The sequence below is a fragment of the Palaemon carinicauda genome, chromosome 22 (genome assembly GCF_036898095.1).
Source record: "Palaemon carinicauda isolate YSFRI2023 chromosome 22, ASM3689809v2, whole genome shotgun sequence".
Classification (NCBI taxonomy): Eukaryota; Metazoa; Arthropoda; class Malacostraca; order Decapoda; family Palaemonidae; genus Palaemon; species Palaemon carinicauda.
This window is the reverse complement of record NC_090746.1, coordinates 2927169-2954362: the sequence shown is the minus strand read 5'-3', so window position 1 is coordinate 2954362 and position 27194 is coordinate 2927169. Positions and strand designations below refer to the sequence as shown.

At 44.8% G+C, this 27194-nt stretch overlaps 1 protein-coding gene across 14 annotated transcripts in view; it reads left to right on the top strand.

Annotated features, from left to right (window-relative positions):
* Positions 1-27194, top strand: part of Zir (Zizimin-related) — a 326985-nt gene that overhangs the window by 179059 nt on the left and 120732 nt on the right. For all 14 annotated transcript variants that reach the window (XR_011039375.1, XR_011039379.1, XR_011039374.1 and 11 more), the window contains 5 exons: positions 10430-10588; positions 11446-11553; positions 22123-22271; positions 22536-22714; positions 22936-23066. Coding sequence is in view for 4 of the 14 variants with exons in the window: in XM_068345898.1 (XP_068201999.1) it covers positions 10430-10588; positions 11446-11553; positions 22123-22271; positions 22536-22714; positions 22936-23066 (726 nt within the window). In the remaining 10 variants the exon portion in view is untranslated. The remainder of the gene's footprint in view (positions 1-10429; positions 10589-11445; positions 11554-22122; positions 22272-22535; positions 22715-22935; positions 23067-27194) is intronic.

The window sequence follows — 27194 nt, the reverse complement described above, 5'->3', positions numbered from 1 at the left end:
AGACACGGGCTGGGGTGCGACTTTGGACGGACAGGAATGCTCGGGAACATGGAGTCAGGAGCAAAGGACACTTCACATCAATTGCAAGGAGTTGTTGGCGGTTCTTCTGGCCTTGATAAACTTCAAGTCCCTCCAGCTTAACAAAGTGGTGGAGGTGGACTCTGACAACACCACAGCCCTGGCTTACATCTTCAAGCAGGGAGGGACTCTTTCGTGGAAGTTGTTCTAGATCGCAAGGGACCTCCTCATCTGGTCAAAAGATCGAAAGCTCACGCTGGTAACGAGGTTCATTCAGGGCGGTATGAATGTCATGGCAGATCGCCTCAGCCGGAAGGGTCAGGTCATCCCCACAGAGTGGACCCTTCACAAGAATGTTTGCAGCAGACTTTGGGCCCTGTGGGGTCAGCCAACCATAGATCTGTTCGCTACCTCGATAACCTAGAGACTCCTGTTGTATTGTTCTCCGATTCCAGACCCAGCAGCAGTTCACGTGGATGCTTTTCTGCTGGATTGGTCCCATCTCGACCTGTATGCATTCCCGCCGTTCAAGATTGTCAACAGGGTACTTCAGAAGTTCTCCTCTCGCAAAGGGACACGGCTGACGTTGGTTGGCTCCGCTCTGGCCCGCGAGAGAATGGTTCATAGAGGTACTGCAATGGCTGGTCGACATTCCCAGGACTCTTCCTCTAGGAGTGAACCTTCTACGTCAACCTCACGTAAAGAAGGTACACCCAAACCTCCACGCTCTTCGTCTGACTGCCTTCAGACTTTCGAAAGACTCTCAAGAGCTAGGGGCTTTTCGAAGGAGGCAGCCAGAGCGATTGCCAGAGCAAGGAGAACATCCACTCTCAGAATCTATCAGTCTCAAGGGGAAGTCTTCCGTAGCTGGTACAAGACCAATGCAGTTTCCTCAACCAGTACCACTGTAACCCAGATTGCTGACTTCCTGTTACATCTAAGGAAAGTAAGATCCCTTTCAGCTCCTACGATCAAGGGTTACAGAAGTATGTTGGCAGCGGTTTTCCGCCACAGAGGCTTGGATCTTTCCACCAACAAAGATCTACAGGACCTCCCTAGGTCTTTTGAGACCTCAAAGGAACGTCGGTTGTCCACTCCAGGCTGGAATCTAGACGTGGTCCTAAGGTTCCTTATGTCATCAAGATTTGAACCTCTCCAATCAGCCTCTTTTTAGGACCTCACATTAAAAACTCTTTTCCTCGTGTGCTTGACAACAGCTAAAAGAGTAAGTGAGATCCACGCCTTCAGCAGGATCATTGTTTTCACATCTGAAACGGCTACATGTTCCTTGCAGCTCGGTTTTTGCTAAACGAGCTTCCTTCACGTCCTTGGCCTAAGTCGTTCGAGATCCCAAGCCTGTCCAACTTGGTGGGGAATGAACTGGAGAGAGTACTTTGCCCAGTTAGAGCTCTTAGGTACTATCTAAAAAGGTCTTAACCTTTACGAGGACAATCAGAAGCCTTATGGTGTGCTATCAAGAAACCTTCTTTTCCAAGGTCTAAGAACTCAGTTTCTTACTATTCAGGCTTCTGATTAGGGAAGCACATTCTCATCTGAAGGAAGAAGACCTTGCTTTGCTGAAGGTAAGGACACATGAAGTGGGAGCTGTGGCTACTTCAGTGGCCATCAAACAGAACCGTTCTCTGCAGAGTGTTATGGATGCAACCTATTGGAGAAGCAAGTCAGTGTTCGCATCATTCTATCTCAAAGATGTCCAGTCTCTTTACGAGTACTGCTACACCCTGGGACCATTCGTAGCAACGAATGCAGTAGTAGGCGGGGGCTCAGCCACTACATTCCCATAATCCCATAACCTTTTAACCTTTCTCTTGAATACTTTTTATGGGTTGTACGGTCGGCTAAGAAGCCTTCCACATCCTTGTTGATTTGGCGGGTGGTCAATTCTTTCTTGAGAAGCGCCGAGGTTAAAGGTTGTGATGAGGTCCTTTAGTATGGGTTGCAGCCCTTGATACTTCAGCACCTTAGAGTTGTTCAGCCTCCTAAGAGAAACGCTGCGCTCAGTAAGGAAGACGAACTTATTTAAGGCAGAGTAATGGCTCAAGTCGACTTCCTTACCAGGTACTTATAATTTCATTGTTATTTTGAATAACTGATAATATGAAATACGGGATACTTAGCTTCTTGATATACATGTACACTGGTTTTCACCCACCTCCCTGGGTGTGAATCAGCTACATGATTATCGGGTAAGATTAATATTGAAAAATGTTATTTTCATTAGTGAAATAAATTTTTGAATATACTTACCCGATAATCATGATTTAATTGACCCACCCTTCCTCCCCATAGAACCAGTGGACCGAGGAAAAATTGAGGTGGTGTCAACAAGAAGTACTGCAGTACCTGGCCACAGGTGGCGCTTGTGAGTACACCCCCCTCTTGTATAGCGATCGCTGGCGTATCCCTTCCGTAGAATTCTGTCGGGCAACGGAGTTGACAGCTACATGATTATCGGGTAAGTATATTCAAAAATTTATTTTACTAATGAAAATAACATTTCATTGGAAATCAATTTGATGTTATTTGAGATTGCTTGTTCAGTAAGTTGATAGTGAGGGTTTTCTGATGATGATTCATATTTATGTTAATTTTTTTTACTTTTCCCTTGTGTTTTCTTTTTCCATTTTGCCTGTATCTGGTTTGAATTAATTTAGTGTATGGATTTGCTTGTTGCATTAGTAATTTGGTGTTGATTATGTATATCCAATATAAGAGAGATTCCCTTATCTTCACACTTGAACTGTATGTAAATGTAAAATATGTTCACATACCTGAAATGTTCGAAATGGTTCTGAACATGGTAGTAAAGCAATTATTGAATGAATTTTAACCAAACAATCTCAGATAACCATTACATTTATACAGTAATTAGCATGTTGATACTTTATATCCCCCCAAAAAAAGAAAAGGTGCAGTCTCTTAATTCTCAGTCATATTTTTGTCACTAGTGCTTGAAGTGGTAACTTTCCAAGTTAAATTCCACCATGCCTCAGGTTGTTGATAAGTACTAACCTCAGTATTTCTAAGTGTATTGATCCTCATTGTGTTCGATCTCTCTGATCCTGCTTTTATAGACTTAACTAATGGTTGAATTCCTTCTAGCCTTGTTTCCTGAGGTGCTGTTGAAATATTATATAGTTAATGAGATTTTGACGGAATAGAATATGTTATAGAAAACGTGGTTTTTTCATATTAATCTTCATAACAGAGTACCATCCTTCATTTCCCACACAAAAAAAGTGACTGTTCCAACACACAGTACTTACCTAGAACTACTTTCTTAGGAGTTACTGTTAACTCTTTCCCAACCAACCAGAATTTTGTGTAGTTTACCCCATTCCCATTTTCTATGGGTGACCTCAGGCGGAGTGATACGCGCCCTGAGGCGACCCGGGGTCGGATAGCGTGCTAGCTCAGGTCATGCTCCTCAGTAAGTTTCTGGTCGTGACGTGATTCACATCTCGCCACGCTCTCTCTTACCCAGTGCGACCCTTTGTGTCCCCGACCCTTTGTGTACACCACGTGGTACCTGTGTCCGTATCCTTACCCCTCTCCTCTGTGTCCCTGTGTCTCTTGGTGTGTTAGTGTTTCATTATGGAGCATCCCCACCGTTGCCCTGGGCCTGTGGCCGGTAAGTCTTGTGGGGCTTTCCTTTCGAAGCCCGAGGTTGACCCACACTCGCGCTGTTCGTCATGTAGGGGCAAGGTATGCTCCCCTACCGCCACGTGTTCGGAGTGCGAGTCCTGGGGCGAAATCCAGTGGGTCCAGATGCCTCGTCGGAACGTGGCTCCCTTCCATCTTTCCCTACCCAGAGTATGGGACGAGGTAAGTCCGTTGCGGGGAAGCGGCCCATTGTCCTTCCCTAGGAGTCTGAATTACCTGTGGGGAAAGCTGCTGATGTGATACAGGCATGTATGGGGCCTGAGGGAGGTGCGGGAGTGTGTGTGGGAGACGAGGTCCTGGTGCCCGCAGGGCCCGTCTCTACTGAAGACCCTATGTGGGGGGGGGGGAAGTCGGGTACTACCTCTTCCCCTGCATCTTGGGTATGTGTTTCAGGTACTTCGGCCGCCGGGGGGGATGCCGAGAAAGGTCATTCGTCGAATTCGGACCCCGCCATTTGGGATCTCCCTAGAACACCCTGCAGGTCACCCTTCAGGCTAGAAGAAGAGTTTGACCATTGGCTCGCCCGGAAGAAGGTTCCTCTTTCCCCCCCGCCGCCCTCGGCGATGCTCCCGCCCGTCTTCCTGCAGCCTGCGGCACCAGAAATTCATCATGGAGTCCCCCCTGCGGAATTGGACGTCTCAGGTGGTTCAGCTGATTCCCTCTCCTCATCCGCGGATTCTTCGTCATTGGAGGACGAAACCAGCTCCTCAAGGAGGAAACGCAAGAGGTCCCGGAAAAAGAAGAAGTCCCGCTCCCGTTCAAGACAGAATAAGGAGGAGTCCAGACCATCTAAGAAGAAGGCTAAGAGGAGTAAGTCGAGGGATTGGGTGAACATCACGGTGCCCCGGAGCAAGCTGTTTAAGGTCACCACAGCCGCGGCCGCTTCCGGGTGGCTCCCTAGAGCCTCGTCCTCACCGTCTCGCCCCGCCTTTTCCTCCTACGGACCAGAACCCCACCAAGGGAGATCTATCCAAGCTCCCCGTGATGCGCCTAAGTCGACGAAGGCCTCCGCTGCATCTACTCTGCGAAGGGAGGCGCTCCATCAGGTGGATGGCGTAGCGCCAGCCACGGGCTCCTTGGCTGACTTCATTAAGCTCCAAGGGCGCCCTACAGCCAGGGATATCCCCACAGATGCGAGAAACCCCGCAGGGCAAGGTAATCCCATGACGGATACCTTCGCCTCTGCGGGTCCGCCCGTGACACGGGCAGGCCCGTCCAACGTTACCCCCCCCCACCGTCACCGATGATACTCATGCGGAGGGACTGGTGACGGAGGCCCTGGTTGAAGGAGGAGAGTGCTCATCCGATGACATCTCCTATCGAAAGGTGTTGGCCCTCATAAGGCGGCACCATCGGCTGGATGAACCCATGCCCACCACAGAACAGACCTGGCTCTCCGGACTTAGCAGGCTGGTGGAGAATCCAATACAACAAAAGCCCTCCTTAGCTCTACCCTTAGCTCCTGACGTAAAGCTGGGTATGGAGCATTTAGACAAATTCTTGGACGTCCTGGCAGACGCCCCTAGGAGTCAACGTGCCTCGAAGCTGCTCCCAGGACTAAGGGCGCAGAAGAGATTTTACGTGCCAGAAGGTCGTCGAGGAGGACCCCGCGCAACGGAGACAGCCATCACCACGTTGAACCAGGGTGCCGCTAAAGACAGAGCATCCACGGCCCCGGTGTGTTTTTCCCCTTCAGAGACCTCCATGATGGAGGACATGGCCCAGGACTTGGTTTACGTGTCCTCCTGGTTAGACTGGTGGGCCTGCACGTTGGTAGGCTATCAGTCTTCTCATGATCTGTCCCTACCAGAGAACCAAGCCTTATTGAGAGAGCTGATTAGCTCAGGGGGCAAAGCCCTAAAATTTTTATCTTACCAATCTCTCTCCCAGGCTACCAATTGGGTCCTGAGGAAGAGAGATACAATTCTCAGCAAATTGGCGAGGAAACTCCCTGAACGGGAAGCGAGAAGGTTGAGAAATTCCTCGGTCTGGGACGAGGCAATCTTTCCCCTTAAGATAGTGGAAGAGACGATGGAAAGGGTGAAGAAGATAAAGGACGTGGGAGACCATAGGCCTCCCCCAATGAGACGCCCACCACACAGGAGACCCTCCGTGGACAACCCTCACCCTTCCCGTTCATCCCCGGCCCAACCTAGAAGAGAGGCTTCTTCGGATCCCTGGCTGCAAGCAACTCAGCCTCCCGTAGAGGTACCACAGCACCTCAGTCAAACTTTAGACCGTCCTTCGGAACTCAAGAAGAGGTCGGTCTGGCCGCCCCTCCAGAAGGAGATAGGAGGCGAGGCCCCCTACTCCTACAGGAGCCTCAAGTAGGGGGATGCCTCAAACACTCTTGGCAAGCATGGCGGGATTACGGTGCGGATCCCTGGACGGTGACAATCCTGAGGGGAAGGTTACAGACTACCCTTCTTAGCAGAACCTCCCCCTCTCATTCCAGCCCTTCAGGCAGAGTGGTTGATACCCAAGGACCCCTTGAAATGGGCGGCATTGCAGGAACAAGTGTCGTCCATGATCTCCAAGGGAGCGTTGGAACTAGTCGAAGATCCCGGCCCGGGGTTCTACAGCAGGCTCTTCCTGGTGGAGAATGCTACAGGGGGGTGGAGGCCAGTAATAGACCTGTCGGCCCTCAACAAGTTTGTGGCGAAAACCGACTTCAAGATGGACACTGCAAAGACAGTGTTGGCCACCTTGAGGGAAGGGGACTTCATGATATCCCTGGATCTCAAGGACGCCTACTTCCAAATCCCCGTTCACCCCTCCAGCAGGAAGTTTCTCAGGATAAAGTGGGATACCAGAGTGCTACAATTCAAGACCCTTTGCTTCGACCTGTCGACGGCTCCTCAGGTGTTTACAAGAGTCTTCACGACGGTCTCCGTATGGGCACTCGAGCAGGGCATCCATCTGATCCGATACCTAGACGAGTGGTTGCTTCTTTCAGCCTCAAAGGAAGAATTGAAGGAGCAGGGCGCGAAGTTGCTTCGTCTCTGCGAGGAGTTGGGCATCACAGTCAACTGAGAGAAGTCCCAACTGAGTCCCTCCACCAGGATGACCTACTTGGGGATGGTCCTGGACACCCGACTAGTGAGAGCCTTCCCCTCGTTGGAGAGATTGGAGAACCTGGAGAGAGTTCTGCAACCCTTCCTGTTGGACCAACCCAGGAGGGCCAAGGATTGGCAGAGGCTGCTGGGCCACCTAGTGTCCTTAGAAAAGTTAGTGCCACAAGGGAGACTCAAACTCCGAGCTGTACAGTGGAACCTGAAGGAACACTGGACCCAAGGGAGAAATCCCCACAAGGTGGTTCCGGTCTCCCCAGAAGCGAAGGTAGTCTTGCAGTGGTGGCACGACAGGATGAACACCGAGAAGGGGATGCCCTTCGCACCCGACCCTCCGGAAGTCCTATTGTTTACGGATGCGTCGAAGGAAGGTTGGGGGGCTCACCTACTCGACAAAGGTCGAGCGAAGAAGCGAAGCACCACATAAACGTTCTAGAGATGATGGCGGGGCTGAGGGCGAGTCAAGAATTTGTTAATCTCCTCCTGGGAAACACAGTGGCGTTGATGTGCGACAACGCCACAGTAGTAGCCTACGTAAAGAAGAAAGGGGTTCTGAAATCGAAAGAACTATGCGCGTTATCGACAGAACTTCTAGAATGGGCTGCAGAAGAAGGGATCGAGTTCACAGCAAGGTTCATCCCGGGAAAGAAGAACGTCCTGGCAGACGGCCTCAGCAGAGTAGGCCAGGTAATAGGGTCAGAGTGGACTCTACACCCAAGGATAGCTCAGTCAGTCATACTGAAGTGGGGTTCCCCAGTAGTAGACCTTTTCGCCACACGTCTGAACGCCTAGTTCCCCGTGTTCTGTTCTCCAGTCCCAGATCCGTCAGCGGCGTTCGAGGACGCCTTCCAACACCCTTGGGACGGCCTCGATGTGTACGCCTTCCCCCCCTTCGGGATGATACGGCAAGTCCTCAACAGAGTAAGAACAACAACCAACCTTCAGATGACTTTGGTCACGCCTTGGTGGCCGGAGAGGGAGTGGTTCGCAGACCTAAAAGAACTGGCCCTTCTTCCTCCTTGGCCGCTCCCGGACAGGCCAGACCTTCTACGTCAGCCCCACTTCCAAAGGTTTCACAAAAACCCTCGGTCCCTCCGCCTTCACACGTGGAGGTTATCGAGCGGCTTCTGAAGAAAGATGGATATTCATCGAGGACCGCGGCGAGGATGTCGGGTTACTCAAGGCGTTCCTCTATCGCAGTCTAACTAATCGAAATGGGCAGTCTTCTCGAAATGGTGCGCTTCCCGGAATATCAAACCCTTGGGGGCCTCGATCCACGACGTAGCGGACTTCCTGGTGTATCTCAGAGACGATATGGGCTCTTCCATTCCAGCAATAAAAGGAGTACGGGCAGCATTAGGTCAAGTCTTCCTCCTTAAGGGCATTGACTTGGGAGCCTCCCGTCACATCTCGATGCTCATCAGGAGCTTTGAGCAGTCATGCTCCCCACAAGAAGTGAGGGTACCGCAGTGGGTCCTAGCCATAGTACTCAAAGCCCTGTCAGAACCGCCCTTCGAGCCCCTCAAGGACATCCTGGATAAGGAGCTCACCCTCAAAATGGTCTTCCTCTTAGCCCTGGCTTCGGCAAAGAGGGTTAGTGAGTTACACGGATTATCGTACGAGGTCTCGCACTCAAAAGGGTGGCGTGAGGCTTCGTTTAAGTTCGTCCCTAACTTTGTGGCCAAAACACAGAACCCAGCTTGTTGGGACCCTTAGTTCGAGGGCTTTTTGGTCCCAGCAATCCCTCGGTCTGACAATCCTAAAGACTTACTCTTATGCCCGGTCAGAGCAGTAAGAAAATACCTTGAAAGGACATCCAGACTCCGACCTGAGATCAAGAGTTTATTTGTCTCGACCGGTTGGGTGAAGAAACCAGTCTCCAAGAACTCAATCTCCCTCTGATTGCGACAGGTGATCAAGAGAGCTTACGATGTTTCAGGAACCCCTCTCCCAGGCAAGCCAAGGCCTCATGATATTAGGGGTCTAGGCACCTCCCTAGCGTTTGAGAAGAACATGGCCGTGGGCCAAATCCTGAAAGCGGGTACCTGGTCCAGACAGTCCACTTTCACGGAGCATTACCTGAAGGACTGTTCTAGGAAATTCTTGGATGGGTTCGCCCTTGGCCCAGTCATATCGGCCCTGCAAAAGATTTAAGGTCATGGCCCCAGGGAAACCGGGGGTGGTAAGCCATGAGACACACGTTCATCCCTTACCTTTCCCCCTTATCATCCTTCCCCTTACCCTTAATCCCTAACGTGGGTGTGAATCAAGAGGCCCTGGCGGCCAGGATATACGTCTTCAGCAAGAAATACGTCCCAGAAGTATTGGTACAGAGGTAAGCCACTTAGACACTAAGTTAGTTTTTTGGGTAGTTTCCCCTATTTTCATTCAGTTTTCTAGTAGGGGTCATCGGAACTTAGTCCCCTATCTAGGTTCCTTTTTGTCCACTCGTGCTTCCAACCTTCAGACCCTAGTCCCTGCAGGACACTCCCACCTCCTAAAGTTTAAGTCTCCTAAGAAAGTAGTTCTAGGTAAGTACTCTTGTGTTGGAACAAATCACAAATTTTTAAGTAATTTGTATTTTTCCTAACATACTTACCTAGAACTACTTTCGGGTTATGGCCCGCCCATCCTTCCCCGAGGGTCCTGCAGGATTGAGGAGACCCCTTTTTTCGACGAAACTTACTGAGGAGCACGACCTGAGCTAGCACGCTCTCCGACCCCGGGTCGGCTCGGCGCGTATCACTCCGCCTGAGGTCACCCATAGAAAATGGGAATGGGGTAAACTACACAAAATTCTGGTTAGTTGGGAAAGAGTTACCAGTAACTCCTAAGAAAGTAGTTCTAGGTAAGTATGTTAGGAAAAATACAAATTACTTAAAAATTTGTGATATTTCATTGCACACAATAATGTTATGAGTTAAAAGGGTATCATATGTATGTTTAGGTAGGGGCCCTCTCACCTTTGAATGGTATAAGTCAGTGTGATAAGGTGTTCTCTCATCCTCAGTTTATTCTTATTTTTGGGTAAGTTAACAAGACCACAGACTTCAAGTCAGCTTATGGTCAGTGAGTCAGTTTTAAAATGTGGTTTGTGTTACTATTATTGTCTATGTGATCACTGTACTACTAATTGTTACTATTAGCGTTCAGGGAAGGTTGGCTAGTTGGGTCTCAAGCAGTTAACCAAAGCACACAAGAGAGCCTGTTACTTTTCTTATTGAAAGTTAATAGTTTAACTTTGTCAGTGTGTTCCTATTGCTAATAAGTTTTAATTTTTTGATGTAAAAATCTTTTGAATTTTATCAGTCTTAGAAAGGCTTGTTTATTTTATGGATTGCATTATTTTTTCATATAAAATTCTCTGCTCTGCTCTTCTATCTTGTTTCTCATTTTTTTTATAGTTCATATATGAAAAATCCAATTTAGTGTTGTTGCTATTCTTAAAATATTTTATTTTGATCGTTCATTACGTCTCTTATAGTTTGTTTATATCTTTTCTCCTTTCCTCACGGCTATTTTTCCCTGTTGGAGACCTTGGGCTTATAGCATCCTACTTTTCCAACTAGGGTTGTAGCTTAGTATGTAACGATAATGATGATAATGATTATTGTTTATAAACTGTTTTGAAATTAATCTAACAAAATTGTTTTCAGTTTGTTCAGAATGTGAACTGCAGCCTAGCTTTCTTCTTGGGTGATCTTCTCTCTGTAATGGACAGAGGATACGTGTTCATGCTCATCCGTAATTACTGTAAGCAGATGAGTAGCAAGACTGCTACCCTACCCGAGTCTGTCTCTCTCATAGATCTTAAGGTCAGTATGAAGAACCTTTGTAGTTTTAGTTTTTTTTTATATATCTGTCTTTGCCACATATTAGACTTCACCAAGTTACAATATAATAATGATTTTTACAGTATTAGACTTATGTGAAGCCTTTTCTTACAAATTTTTATACTGTACTAGTTTAATGTTATACAAAGTCATATGAAATCAAATACCTGTAATCATATCAATGGCAATATTGTAGGGTGATAGATTTGAAAACCTTGGATTTTCAGTGATGTGGTAATTGATTTAATAATTCAAGTGTGCAAAAATGTCAATTGAGGTCAAGTTGTAGACATGACATTTTTATCTTTTTTTACAAGTCTCACCTCAATGCTTTAGATTGAATGGTTATAGATTCATTGTTTTTTATTTCATATGGGTTAGAGATGTAAGCTAGCATGATAAAGTTTCTTAGAATCCTATAAAAGCCCTTGTACTAGGCCATTTCATATGTACCAGCAAATATTTTGAAAAGAAAGTGACAAGGGGTTGATGGAAATGGATCAGTCTTGTACATTTCTATATATATGAAACTCGGGGCTCTTTGTAATTCACTCAACAGGCAATTCACATGTTTAACAGTGAAACATAGTGACTTTCTGTATGTGAGATTGGATTACCCACTATTGAGGGGATTACTTGGCAACCTGCTGTAGATTGCCATGATTCTCATAAAGATTCAGTTCAAGATTTGCTCTACTACATATTTTTATGCATAATGATACCTGAGAAAGCATGATAATTTTATAAAAAATTTTTAAATGTCTTAATCTATATTATTTCAATTATTTTCTTAGTAAATGTAACTATTTTTGTATTACAGCTATTTACTTCTTCCACAGTTGGACTTTGTCCGGATAGTTTGCAGTCATGAACATTATGTGGCCTTGAATCTTCCATTCTGTACCCCATTGTCAGCTTTATCAGCACCATCATCACCATGTCCATCAGTATGTATTGATATTTTTTTAGTAAAAAATTGTTTTCTGGAAATTAAGTTATTGTATTATGTATGATATTTATAACAGGTGTGAAAGTGGTCCTTGTTCTTAGCAAAAGACAATTTTGTTGCCCCAGTTGTCTAATTATTTTATATAGACTTCAAGAAACTAAGTATCACCACTTGCAGAAATATCTCTTTTATTGCTTACAAATATCATTGTTTTATTTAAGAAGAAAATAATTTCTCTCATCACAAACCCATAACTTTTAGTGAGAATCTAATTTTTTATTTATCCTGAAATCCATAGTACTTCAAAAAATAAAAATAAAAGGAAAGTGGCCCACAATAGGTGACTGTAGTTAGTTCTCTCATTTTTTGAGAGCTGACAGCCATACATCACAAGAGATTGTAAGAACATTTAGTCTGCTTGAAATGGAACAGAGACTCTTTTTGGAAAAATTTCTTTGTTACATCAAACATTAAGTATTTTTTTTTAGTTTTTTAGTAAAGGACCCCTATTAGTTACACCAAGCAATGAATCTTGCCCACTTTTCATGGTACAGGCACATGGTAGAGGCTTCTAAGGGATGGCAATTGTTGCTGCAGCATCTTAAAAAATGCACTTTAAAAGAGTACGCTGCTTTTCTTCACTCTATAACATGGAGAACATGATGATAGGCATGGAACCGGTAAAAATGAGACTGATTCAGGCAGACAGAAATTTTTGAGGACCTCTGGAGTGTTAACTACAAGATCCAACAGATGTGTGAATGCCTCCTGTTGAGGCTACAAGGGAGTGTTCAGTCATTTAAAAAAATTTGATGGTTTTAGAAGAGGTAGGGGATGTATTATTTAGATTTTTACAGTTAGGCAGATATGCGAGAAATATTTAGCAAAAGGTAAGGAGGTGTATGTTGTGTTTATGGATCTGGAGAAAGCGTATGATTGAGTTGATAGGGAAGCGATGTGGAATGTGATGAGGTTATTTGGAATTGGTGGAAGGTTGTTGGAAGCAGTGAAAAGTTTCTACAAAGGTAGTAAAGCATGTGTTAGAATAGGAAATGAAGTGAGTGATTGGTTTCCTGTGAGAGTGGGGCTGAGACAGGGATGTGTGATGTCGCCATGGTGGTTTAACTTGTATGTTGATGGAGTGGTGAGAGAGGTGAATGCTCGAGTGCTTGGACGAGGATTAAAACTGATAGACGAGAATGATCATGAATGGGAGGTAAATCAGTTGTTATTTGCGGACGATACTGTACTGGTTGCAGACACTGAAGAGAAGCTTGGCCGGTTAATGACAGAATTTGGAAGAGTATGTGAGAGAAGGAAATTGAGAGTTAATGTGGGTAAGAGTAAGATTATGAGATGTATGAGAAGGGAAGGTGGTGCGAGGTTGAATGTCATGTTGAATGGGGGAGTTACTATACATGAGGAAGTAGATCAGTTTAAGTACTTGGGGTCTGTTGTTGCAGCAAATGGTGGAGTGGAAGTAGATGTACATCAGAGAGTGAATGAAGGATGCAAAGTGTTGGGGGCAGTGAAGGGACTGGTAAAGAAAAGAGGGTTAGGCATGAATATAAAGAGAGTTCTGTATGAGAAAGTGATTGTACCAACTGTGACGTATGGATTTGAGTTGTGGGGAATGAAAGTGACGGAGAGAATGAAATTGAATGTGTTTGGGATGAAGTGTCTTAGGAGTATGGCTGGTGTATCTCTTGTAGATAGGGTTAGGAATAAAGTAGTGAGGGTGATAACGGGTGTAAGAAATGATTTAGCAGCTAGAGTGGATATGAATGTGTTGAGGTGGCTAGGCCATGTTTAGAGAATGGAAAATGGCTGTCAGCAAAAGAAAGTGATGAATGCAAGAGGTTGTGGGTTAAGTACAAGAGGAAGGCCAAGGTTTGGGTTAATGGATGGAGTGAAGAAAGCTCTGGGTGATAGGAGGATAGATGTGAGAGAGGCAAGGTAGCATGCTAGAAATACGAATGAATGGCGAGCGATTATGACACAGTTCTGGTAGGCCTTGCTGCTTCCTCCAGTCGCCTTGGATGACCACGGAGGTAGCAGCTGTAGGGGATTGAGCTTATGAAGCTTCATCTGTGGTGGATAATGTGGAAGGGTGGGCTGTGGCACCCTAGCAGTACCAGCCGAACTCGGTTGAGTTCCTCGTCAGGCTGGAAGGAGTGTAGAGAGCAAAGGTCCCCTTTTATTTCTTTTTTATTGATGTCGGCTACTCCACAAAATTGGGGGAAGTGCCTTGGTAGATAGATAGATAGATTTCAGTTAATTGTGTAGATGTGAGAATGCACAGTTGATAACAATGATAATTTGTTCCGGCATTATATACAAACCTTTACGCTCTTTACAGTTGACGTATATGTCGGCGATAGCTGAAACTAGCTGTTGAAGCTTTTGCGAGGTGTAACTACCCTCCGCTAGTCGGTAGAGGAAGGTAGCTGGGGTAGACCAACCACCCTGCTCAAACCTGCACTAGTAATAAACTGTCACTTTCCATTTGAGCACGGTAGAGTAAAGATTTAGTCTTGCTCTCTCGTCGAAACCTTTTACCTGGCTTATGATTGAAAGCAACTGGGTTAAAAGCTTAAAAAAGTTATTTTCTTTAAAGACTGTGACCTCGGACTTCCCCTAGGTGTGGGCTCTGTCTCTTCCCTTAGCGAAGCAATGGTGCCCACCACCTGGGGAACTCTTCCGTTGCCGCTTACAGTAACTCCTACCTTCTGTGGGGCTTTTGAGTCTTCCTGCTCTGGAATGGTTTTCGATGGTGTTACTCAATTGCAGCACTCTACTTCTGCTCACCTTCATTCCTGTGGCTCCAGCATAGGGACAAGAGTAGTAGCAGACTGGTTCTTCTCGGGGTTTCTAGTCGGGGGGGATCCCTTCGGGGTGAACCCAGAAACTAGATTCGGCCATGTTTCAAAAGCAAATCTTGATGCTGACCTTAACTTGGGCTCAGCTCGTTGTCGAAAAGCCGAGTGTGCTGCTTGGAAGTGTGCCTCTAGGTGTTGGGCAACTTTCACTTCCGAGAAAGGGTTAACCTCCTCCAGGCATTGGGCAACTTTCCCTTTTAAGGGAAAGTTACCCTCCACCAGCCACTGTTCAGCAATTTTCCTGCTCGCAAGAAGAATTTCTGACAGCAGTAACAAGGATTGGTCACCCTTCCCGGTCGAGGGAGAGATGACCTTCACCTGACTGGTTTCTCCTCGGATTCCTCCAAAGGGGATTGGATTCGTCCGTTCCCCGCTCCTGCTATTTGGAGCTTTGTGGTGACGGAGGTAGGCGACTGCTTGCAGTTCCTGCCTTTCACATCGACAAGTCTCATAAGTGATAACTCTTTGGGGTTATGACATACATCATGCACGGTTGCACAACAAAGCTCTTAGAGCTTTGCGAAGCCAGGCCATTTGGGACCTGTGCCTCATGGTTTCAATCTCCTAGTCTTCAAGTTCAGCACAGCCTTTTTCATCCCCTTGCAACCGTAGAACATAAGGCTTATCGCCAACCCCCTGTGGGGAGTAGGACATGCATGAGTACTTTGCAAAGACTTGAGTCATGTGCAGTGTTTTGCGCCCATCCACTAGGATCTAGTGAGGCAGATGGGGGAGCTCTTCTGCCTGATGAAAGTCTGCAAACAACCCAGGGTGCTCGCCTTAGTAACCATTGCGATTCTCTACTCAAAGCTTCATCTTTATGTTGCCTCAAGTGTGCACTACTTAGGTAGCCCCCACTTACTCATTATTTGTATTCATCCTTACAAGTGAATCAAAACTCTTTCCGCGCCATCGATCGCTAACACACGCCAGCATTCGCTGGTGCTTCTTAGCGCTTGCTCATGAGCCTTAACAAACAACTAGTTTATTAGTCCTGACTTGCTAACCTTCTTTGGGAATTGGACTAGTGTTTGTGTTCTCCCTTACATGCGGTACTACGCTTCTCTATGGGAGGAGAGTCCACCTGACATTAAGCATAGCAAGGTGTGCAGGCAAACTCTTCCCAGAGGAGGTTACACAACTACAGGCGTTCGCTAACACCCCATAGTAAGAGGCTGATACGAGCCCCTACGGTGGCACACACTCGCTTGCCCAAGACAAAACTCCCAGTGGTTAATGCTGTAAATAGGGCTTACTGCCATCTGTTTGCCGCTGCTGCATGCCATCATTGTGCCCCCAGGGTACAAAAGTCTGGGTAGGTGCAGAGTTACATGAAATGTAATCCTTCAGGGTTACTATCCTTGGCTTGTTTTCCCTACGGAATGAAGAGCTCTCAGGAGCACGCACACAATGGGCTAGTGAGACATACCCTTGCAAAGTTATTTTTGCAAGCATCGAGTCCTGAGTGGATAGTGTCAGCTTCTACTTATGTTTACGAATGATAGTAAGGAAGTTTTCACTTATGGGGACATTTGTCCTGCCCACAAGGTGGGTAGGTTAAACACTTCATACCAACGTAGTTTTGATCGCTGCGCTAGCTGCATGTACTTTTTGTGGGTAGTAATATTGCGATTTGTCGCACACATTATTCCTGCATGTGACTCCACAAGCCCCTTGAGGGTGCTCATATACGGAAACGTGTTCATGAGGCTTAGGCCCGTTTTCGAACACTTACCTGTAGGTAAAGAAGTTACATTTGCACACTACCACATTCCGCAAGCAATCTATTACTGCCGACAAAAGCAATTCACTTCGCCAATTGCATGTGTTAATCTCACGAGTTGATGCACACCCAGGGGAGGTAACAAAGACTATTTTATATTATACAATTGGAATACGGTTCTAATAAATCATTGTTTGATGGTTGTATTCCTTGGAAAGTCAGGTTATGCATTACCCTCCTACCTTCCCGTAACCAGACATAGGTAGTCTACCCTTAGGTAGACTCTTCCTTCATTCCAGTCCCTAACATTCGGATCGGCCGCGTAAGTATTAAAAATACTTGGACTCCGAACGAAACTTCGCATAAGCTATTCTGTTTCCTGGGAGGGAACATTCGGAACTTATGCCAGTTTTGCAGTTTCTCGAAAATGGAGAAATACAAAACGAATTCTACATTTCTAAGGGATCTTGTCATTGGAAGAAGGAGGTCTCGATTGCAAACGTTGATCAGTGTTCTCCAATCGAGTTCCGGACGCAAGGAAACATTCAGTCTGTGCCCGTATGTTTGTCCCGCAATGCCAATGTGGGACAAACATACGGGCACAGCTCGAATAATTTGTTGCGTCCGGTACTCGATTGGAGAACATCGATCAATATTCACAATGGAGTTCAGGACTCATTGAATCATTCCGGCTGTGCCCTTACGTTTGTCCCGCATCGGCATTCCTGTCATGAGATTGGAAGAAATTGATCTGCTAAAGGATTGGCAGTCTGAGTTACTGTTTTGCAGCTGGATTCATGCATACAACTACCTGTCTGACTGAATTGAAGATATGTCTCAATATTGCCTTTTAGAAATAGTTGCTTGCGATCAGTTGTTAGTGACCGGACTCTTGCTCGATTGCTAAGGAGATTCGCTGTAATACCATCTCCTCTTAGAGTGCATTGGCTACTCTGGTGTTACCGATGCGTAAACAAACATACACGACCAACTCCCATTGGATTGAAGGCAGTTAAGAGGACAGGATCCCCCCCCCAAAACAATTGTTTGCAACTGAATGCATGACCTGACAGCAATTGACTTGAGATATTTATATGCTAGGCAATCTATCGGCCCTTCGGGCGCACCCGATGAGAATTGACCTTTTGCTTGAGAGTCAAGGTTCCTTTTTCCTCTCAATTGAACTTGCCAACCCTTTGGGGTGGAGCAGCAGAGACAATCCTGGGATGTTCCTGGCTACCGTACTGGGTAGTTGGCTGACCAGGTAGCCCAGAGCCCATCCGAGTTTCCCATAATTCAGAAGGGGAAACTATTTTCTTCCCTGGTAGGTTGCTGATACAACCCGTCTCCCGCAGCCTTACTAGCCTTGTACAAGTGAATGCCTCCTCTTGTAGGAGCGCATAACGCTACTCGCTAGGCTTCTGTGGGAGGCAGGTTGTACAAGAGTATGTAGGTCTATTCCAGTTGAGTGCGGGCACAGACTCAAGTCTCGTAAGGGAGTCTTATGCACTGTTGTGCACCTTTTCACCAAATACTAGCATAGTGGGTGGGCGAACTCCTCTGCTTGACGAAAGTTAGCGTGCAATCTAGGTCACTTGTTATTTTAATGGCTGAGGTGGATGCTCCATGGGGCCAAACCTTAGTTGGTCTCCATGCTCAGAGAGGGATACATCGTCCCATTCATGCTCTCTTACTCTCCTCTGACCCTCCATCTGATGATGATAAATTTCTAAGCAAAGGGATCCACAAAGGAACGGGCCCTTTGGCCCGAAGTCCAGACCATGCTAAAGAAGGACGTTCTCCAAGAAGTCCTAGATGGGTCTCCAGGCTTCTACAGTCAGCTATTTCTTGTAGAAAAGGCATCTGGGAGGCTGGAAACCGGTCAGCGATGTCTCGGCCATAAACGAGTTTGTCCTACAAATTCCGTTCCAGATAGAGATGGCCTAGTCGGTCAGGCAGGCTGTCAGACCAGAAGACTTCATGTTATTATTAGAATTCATGGATGTGTACTTCCAGATCCCCGTTCATCCATCCTCAAGGAAGTACCTGAGGTTCACATTAAGCAGGTAGACATACTAGTTCAAAGTGCTGTGCTTTGGCCTGTCCATAGCACCTTGGGTGTTCACTCTGATCGTCATCCTAGTGTCCACCTGGGATCACAAGAATGACATTGATCTCCTAAGTTACCTAGATGATTGGCTAGTTCTAGCAGACTTGAGGGAGATCCTTCTCCTCCATCGATACAGGCTTCTCGCCTTTTGCCAGGATCTGGCGATCGTGGTAAATTATAAGACGTCGTCCCTGCAACCTTCACAAGAGATGGTATATTTAGGGATGAAGATCTTCCCCGTCCAAGGAATGACTAGGGAGTATGATAAGGGTAGCTCACCCTTTTCTTTTGTAGGACAACTTGCCAGCAGTTATTTAGCAAAGACTTCTGGGACACCTAACCTCTTTGGAGAAGTTGGTTCCCAATGGTCGTCTACGCATTCGCGCTCTATAGTGGCAGGGAAAAACCTTTTGGTCTCGGCCCCTCGGCCCACCTAACACACAGGTGCCAGTAAGGCCATTGTAGCAGAAAGACCTGAGTTGGTGGGTGTCAGACACCAATCTGCTCAGGGGAGTAGATATTCTCTCTCCGGGAAATAAGGGCACTTTCTAGCTCTCGAGCAATTCCATCAGCTCCTTTTAGGACATCCAGTAGTGCTGATGAGCGACAGCACTATGGTGGTATTATGTATAAACAAACAAGGAGGCACTACAACTGCACCTCTGCCAGCTAGCTGTGGAAATCCTCGAATGGATGGAAGATAACTCGGTAGCCCTATCAGCCTATATCATCCAGGGCAAGAAGAATGTGCTGGCAGACAATCTGAGCTGGAGGACTCACATAGTAGGCTCCAAATGGTTTTTAAAATAGATAGCCAACAAAGTTTTGACTTTGTTGGGGGATATTGACAATTGACTTATTTGTGACATCTCTAAACTAGAAACTTATGGTGTACTGCTCTCCTGTACTAGATCCCCAAGCAGTCCAAACAAGATGCCCTCTAACATGCATGGAACTGAATAGATTTTCTATGCGTTCCCCTCCTTTCTGCCTATTAAGGAGATGTCCAAGTAAAGTCAGGTCATTGGAAGATCTCTCGAGGACCCTGGTGGTTCTGCTGTGGCAACATGCAGAATGGTTTCTGGACCTTGTGCATCTGCTCCTAGAGGCACTGAAAATGCTCCTTCCACTTCCTAATCTACTTCACATTTGAAGATTACATCGTTTTGTCCTAATGCTTGGAGGTTATCCCACAACTCCTTGCAAAATAAGGGTTTTTGAGACCGGTTGCAAAGAGAATAGCAGGATACCTTCATGAGTCATCTGCCGCAGTCGTCGTCGTCGTTGGCGCCCACTCGTGTCCGAGTATTGGGTTCTGTCGTTAGCCATCAGCCTCCTATCAGAAGAAGGGTGGAGGAAACGACAGAATGCCAGTAACTGGGTATATTGTTTTGGGTGGTCGTGGCTTTGCAACGGCCACGCACACACACTTGACCCACATCGTTTTCACCGCGGCTCAAGACATATGAGACAGGCGGCTTCTCCGATGTTGGTTGCATCGGGCTGCCGGGTTCTTGTTATGTCAAGGCCCGCCTTGTTGCCTGCCCGAAAGGCATTTCCCTCTTCCGCCGGCGCTGGGAAGCTCCACCGTTGGGGTCTTGTTTGGTTTGGTTTGGTTTGATTTTGGAGTTTTCCTTCTCCTAGCCTTTGCCTATCTTAAATAAAGGAGAAGGCCTATAGGGGTCCAGTCTTGGTCTGGTCTCTCAGAACTGGCCTTAGCGGTATGGTTGAGCCTGCCAGGGTGGATAAACTACCCCACCGCCATTGCCCAGCCCATCATTGAGACACTCAAGCCCCTCTACTGCAGCAAAGTGCTGGACCATCAGAGGGGTATATCAGGCAAAGTGGTCCGTCTTTTGTGATTGGTGTTGTGGACAGGACATCACTCCTTTGTACCACTATCACATCGATAGTGCAGTTTTTTGTCATACCTCAGAGAGGAAAAACGTTGTCCAGGTTCGGCTGTGAAAGGCTATTGTTCAGCCTTAAGCTTTGTTTTTAAACTGAACGGAGTTAACTTTTCCTCCTCGACAGAATTGTCTCTCCTCGTGGAGTTTGGAGCACACCTGCCCTCAGTCGGAAGTCAGACCACTTCCTTGGAATGTATTGAAAGTACTACCATACAAACCTCTTTGTCAAGCATCAGATCGTGATTTTACCCTGAAGATAGCGTTTCTGCTAGCCCTGGTCTCTGCCCAGAGAGTCAACGAGCTATATAGTCTTTCCTGTGACATCGCCCATTCATTGGGATGGGGATAGGGACAAGTGACACTTGGTTCCGTCCCTTTAGCAGATCCTAGATTCGGGCCCTTCCAGATTGAATTTCTGTTCTGTATCAGATGACCCAGACCAACTGTTACTCTCCCCTGTGAGGGCACTGAGGAAATACCTAAAAGACCTTTCAGAGCCCACCCTCAGATTAGCAGGCTCTTTGTGAGCATTTGGAATATCAAGAAAAAGGTCACAAAGAATTATATCTTCCTGGATTAGACTGGTAATTGAAAGAGCCATTCAACCTGGCTCCTCACCTTCTGGTCGCCATTACAGTGCCTCACTCCCATGCTCATGACGTCAGGGGTGTCAGCATGAATTTCTGCTGGCTGGCCAACACCAACCATATTGCGACAACTGTTTGATACCCTTGACAGTGGGGCATTTGTTGATTGAATGCCCTACTTATAGCGCAGAAAGAAATAGATATCTGTTCGAGGCTCGATGGGAGGATGTCAGGATCATCCTTGCCAAGATCCTTGGACATGATGTTGCACAATGCTAGTGGCATTTTTAAATTCATTCCAGAAGCAGGTCTTCTGAATGCTATTTAACTTTTATGACATCTACTTTTCTGGTTTTAGTTTGATAGTCTTTTAGTCTTTATTAATAATAAACGATATCAGCGTTAATGACCTTCAATGTCAGGATGCCAGAGAACTTCAAATCATTCATTCAAAAAGAATTGCTCTGTGACACAGGTACTGCAAGTGGTGGTGTAAAAACGGGAAACAACGTTCACCGCCCACTACCTGCAAGACATAACCCACAGGAACCTGGATAAATTCACATTAGGACCTGTTGTGGCTGCATAAAACCTGGTCAATAACACCTTAGCTCCCTTTTATAACAAGTAGCAGTTTGTTGAAGACAGATGTTACCTGCGAGTAAGTCAAGGATGAATGTGTGAGTGACTGGCCATTTCTATTTCATCCACCCCTCTCTTGGGGTCCAGCATCTGAGGAACTCTGCAAACTGACCTTTGACTGCAGGTGGGTACCATTGTCCCTTGTGTATGTTTATATATTCATGTCCCCATTCTCCGAGAGGTGGAGTCGGGCAATGTCTACCTGGTCAAGTTACATTGCTAAATTCTACACCTAGCAGGGATTGCCCAGGCCATCATCCTGCAAGGATGACGAGGTGTCATGGTGTCCTTTAAAAGCTTGTGGGATGCACCAAGTGTCCCCCCGGGACTGTCACCAGCCACTTGGTTTTGGGGTTTCACACACCATGGAGTTAGTCTCCTCTGTAAAGAGCATAAGGGTTTGTATATGTTGCCAGAACAAATTACAAATTTGGAATAATTTCCGTTTTTTGTAAATACAGGACTTGGAGCTCTTGACACATACTGGTGCCACCATCACCTTCCCCCTGAAGTAACAGTTTGTTACTAGTGCAGATTTGAGTGGGATGGTTGGTCTAACCCCGCTAATTAGCGGAGAGTAGTTACATCTTGCATGAGGTTTAACGGTTGGTTTCAGCTACCGTCAAAATATATCTCCACTGTAAAGAGCTCGAGGTTTATATAGTTAGGAAAAATACAAATCATTCCAAATATATCATTTTATAATTATTTTCCAGATTGGTTCAACCACAAGTCAGTCATCGTTTATTTCTACTGTTGTCGGGGGCAACAGAAGTGCCTTCACCACACTTTCAAATTCATTCCGACAGCAGCATTTTCTTGTGGGTCTAATCCTTTCAGACCTTGCAACAGCTTTGGATATAAAGTAATTACTTATGGTTTTCTCTGTAATTTGTGTGTTTATTATCATAAGTTACATATCTCACTACATAACATTTGAAGATATTTCTGAAATTTTTTCCATATGTTATACAGTATCTATTATACTTTATATGCCTGTTCAAAAGGCAAGATGATATATTTTTTTGTAATGTATGATGTGAAATTTATCTTTATATGCATTTGTGTAAAGATACAGCCCTCCAATTTTACTTCATCTTATTAATTAATTTTTCCTTATATCCAACAGCAATCCTAGTATTAATGCCAGAGCTGTCAATACAGTAAGAAATATTCTCACCAGTCATGATACAGATGACCGGTTCACAGAGCCAGAAGTACGCTCACGTGTCGCAGCATTGTATTTACCATTGATCAACATAGTCATTGATACTCTGCCACAACTTCACAGTTTTGCTTCAAATAAAAGTACGTAGTTATATGTTCCTTAGGACGTACAGTAGATAGTTTTAAAAAGTCTTCTTTGCTTCATTCAAGCTACAGGTATTAATATTTATTATGTATATTTGGTACAGATGTATCATATTTTGGAAATATTCCTTTGTTAGTAATTAATAATTCAATGAAATTTGTATAACTTCTCTCAGATTTAATGAGTATTTTTATATGATTAGATTTCTCACTTCCAGATCGCTACATGATATCTTCCATTAATGATGATGAAGGAGGTTCATCGCACATCCACCAGAATGTGGCTCTTGCTATTGCGAGCTCATCAGTGTATGCTAACAAAGAGAGTGATTATGATGTTATTCAGGGGGTAAGAGAATTGTTGGAAGCATGTTTGATAAGCTACTGTAGATACTTGTTGCTCTGAATATCTTTTGAGGGAGTATGGGAAATGTGTGCAAGCATTAATTTTTGTAGGTTCTGCATGACTGTAGAAGGAAGTAGATATTAAAACTCAGATTACTAAAGAATTGATAAGCTATTAATTTATGCTCTTATTTGAAAGTTTGTATAAGAAATATGGGGAACTTGTGAAAATTCATTTAACCTAGGAATTCTGTTGAAACTTTACACTGCCTTTCCTCTTTATAGTTATGTTTAGGTTAATTGTGTCGGGAATCTTCATAATATTTGTGTCAGGTTTTACCATTTTGAGGTCTGACATAAATTGAGATCTCTCCTGTCTTTTGTCATGTGCAGTTTTTGTTTGGGTGGACCCCATCTAAGCAAGGTCTTTGTCTTCATTCCTTTCTTCCATCTCATATAATGATATTCCCAGTTAATCCAAATTTTCATATAGATTTTAATTTGATGGAATGGTTCACTTTTGATGGCTTTATTATTAGGGGATCGAGTGGATAACTATTATAATTAATGAGAAAATAATTTTTGTTGCGGATTACAGCCTTTGTTTTTGGTATTCATTTAACTGTTGATAAAATACTGTATGTTATATACATACAGTATACTCCATATGATGAAAGGAGATTGATAGAGAAATAGGTTAGCAACATCATATTTTTAGTTGCATTTTAGTTTGCAAGTAAGACTTTTTAATCAGCTTATTCCCCTACCACTGATTTGACTATACAGTACACCATTCAACTATTGATACCATTATGGAAAAATTGATCCTCAAGAAACACAAGGGAGAGAAACTCACTCAAAGTCTTCCTAACGTTTCTCCAGGTCCTTACGGTCAACTCTTCCATGGAAAATTTGAATAAGTACTTGTAACCAACCTTTCCATTTCAAAAGGAAGATGACAAGTACTGTACGATCTGCCATCAGAGGAATGGCAAGTATTGTATAGTCTGTCATTAAAGAACAGCAGGTACTGTACAGTTTGCTAGAAGGAAAGATTTCTTGCGTTCAGTGAACTTGAAGGATGCGTACACCTAGATACCTTTCCTTTGGTCCATTAATCTCCTTCACATCTTATGTATTTTGATTTTCAGTTCAAAACCAAAGCTTCAGACTCCCTTCTGCCTCAAGCATTCACACTCACCTTTCTGATAACTACCCAATTCGGTCTCTCCTCGGGTTATCCTAGCTAGTGGTTTATCTTGTTTCTCTCCAGAAGGCAATGCTCCATGGCAGACAGTTAACCCTCTTTTACCTTGACTGGAAAATTGCATCCTTTTGGTAACCCAGTCACATGGCCAGGCAGCAATAAGGACCAGACTGTGCTGATAACTCGTTAAACATTCATGTCAGCAAATGGAGAAGAGGGCAGTTGCATATGCACGGCCAAGGTCTTCCGACTGGACGATACAATGACCTCTGTAACTTCCTTTGTCATTGTGGTTTCTGTGTACCAGATTCCCACACCAGTGATTTCTCTGGGATTGTTGAAACCCTCACTGGGGAGCAGCCAACAACTTCCCTTTCTTCTGTTTTCAGTAGCGGGGTGAAGAAGTGGCTGATAGATGATTTCCTCCGTGTAAATTCCACTTGAAAATCACCACTAGGGTTCCTGCCCTTCTCTGACGAATCCATGGATGATGGCACCCGCTTGGAGTACAGGGAAGTAGTTCACGAAAATAAAAATACTGCTTTCAACCTACTGGATGTCCAAGCAATGCTTTTGCTATTTTCCCAATAGCTTTTGGAAGTCAGCCACTAGCACTGAAAAACATCACCTTTACCTGTGACATAAGTCCACAATCTGTTTCACAGACATTTTACTATTGGACAAGCAAGTATCCTAGAGTTGTATACAAGATCCATTCCAACCAAAGAAAGGTTCGGACAAATACGCTCAATCACCCGGGGTACGGAGTAAAATTATTGAACCCTTACTTCCATGCAAGTTGGAAAGGTTTCTTACTTTCAGGGTATTGTCATCATTTGCCTCCCAATTTATTCAGAATTTCAGTTTTGGAACATCTACCAATAAGCTGCTCTCCTATTCCATGGAAGTCAGCAGTGTTTGGGTCACCTTCCAACCCATTAGGTTCTCTGGATACCTTAGACTCTACGAATGGTTACCTGACATTGATCTCAGTTGGTGGATGAGTTTGGTTTCAGGTTACATTGACAGCCGCTGATTGCCACACACTGTGTAGCATTCGGTTTTGTTGATTCTACTATACATACTGATAGAACTACCCTACTACTAGTGGCATTAAAGAAGTTTTTTTTTTTTTTTTTGCTAGGTAATGAATTGCGGTTCTCCTCATCTTCCTTTGGCAAGGAAGTCAGTTTCATTCTCAGCTGGAAAAGGCTGTCGTGTAACCTTCAAATATACTTCAAGCTGAAAAGCTTTGCCTTCAGAGGACCAGCTTGGACTCGAAAGTAGCCACAAATGGTCTCTCCTCTACAGGAACTCAAGCCCGAATGTCAGGAGCTGACCCCTAAACTACTCAAGCCCCAGCCTAGGCATTACGATGAGCATACTGCATGTCACAGATCATTCTCAATGAAGGGAGGCCTTCCTATCCCTTGTCCAGAGTTTGTATCCAAGAGCTAGCTTCTAGCCCAACACAACTCCAATCTCATGTTACTAGGGTACAGAATGACTGTCCTAGGAGGACATTGCATTACTTGTTAGAGATCTTGGGTCCGTCTGATGAGCACCAAAGACTTTCCCCGCACCAAAAGGGTAGAGATAAGATATCCTCGTCTTTGCTGATCCAATGAAATTCAGGAAGTATCGTTCTATTCCGAGTGTCTGGAATCAGGGATATCAGATAAACCTTAATCTTCAGGAACAACCAGTCAGTATCACTTTTTGTGAACGTAGAAGTCTGGTACGACAGACAACCTTCACAGCCCACTACCTATGCGAGTTTATCCACAGCCACAGTTCCTTGGATAAGTTTATCCTTTGCCCTACAGTAGTAACTCAATAGGCTGTGTTGCAAATTAGTTCCTTCTTGGAACAAGAAGCATCTCGTCTTAAGATAATGATTGTGATATAAATCTAGAAGGAGAGAGAAGAATGACTGGCCATTATGCTCTTCCTTTTTCCCCCATTGGGGTGAAGCAGTCGCTTCATTATAAGGATCGGACACTAAGTGCAGGTAACCCTCAGGACTGAACAACTTTTCTTTACAAATAAGGTCTGTATTGAAGTATCTCCCACTTCCTGCCAAACAAGGGGGAGGATGGATGAAATGTATGTAATCCATTTCTCAAAATGACCATGCACTCAGACTCAATATCCTCATGGATATAGGTTCTTTCAGGATTGCCTGCTAGTCTCCTGGGAGGGACCTAATCTAACACCTGTGACATCTTCGTGCTCAGGTTGTTAGGAGGTTAATTTCACTCTTCTCCAAGACCAAAGTCCATTGGCTTTTCCTGGGTCAGCCAGATTTGTTGTAAGGACTTCCTCCCTCCTTAGGATGAGTCTCTTATTAAAAGGTCGAAGGTTTGTATGACGTGTAGGAACCAATCAGAAATTTTATAATCGGTTTGTATTATTCCTAACATTAAAAACCTGAGACCTTTAAGTTATACTTCTCGTTACTACTACTACTACGTTGTTTAAAGTATAAACAGCCATTCCAGTCATACTCTGAGGTTTGTATTCTTCAGAAAAATACACTTTTATTAAAATCTATTAAATATTTTGCATAGAAATATCCCAGTCAAAACAACCAGTCAATAAAAAGAAAAAAATAAGAAAGTTCCAACTTTATATGGTTGTATCCTCTGCTGCTATGCCTCCCGAGCATTTCATTGTTCAACTCCTCAACTTTCTTCAATACTTTTTCATATCAATTTTTCAAGGGCTATTGTAATTTTACCACTCTTTTATCTTATGTTATTTTTTTTTACCTTTCCAAGCTTGTTTTTACTTTTGTCTTGTCTTTTTTAGCCAGATATTAGTTGCTAGTGTTTCTATGCTATTCGTGTAGACATCTCAAGATTATGTATGTAATCGATGGATAGGTTTGCTTAAAGCAAATGGGTGTCACAGACTAATACACAT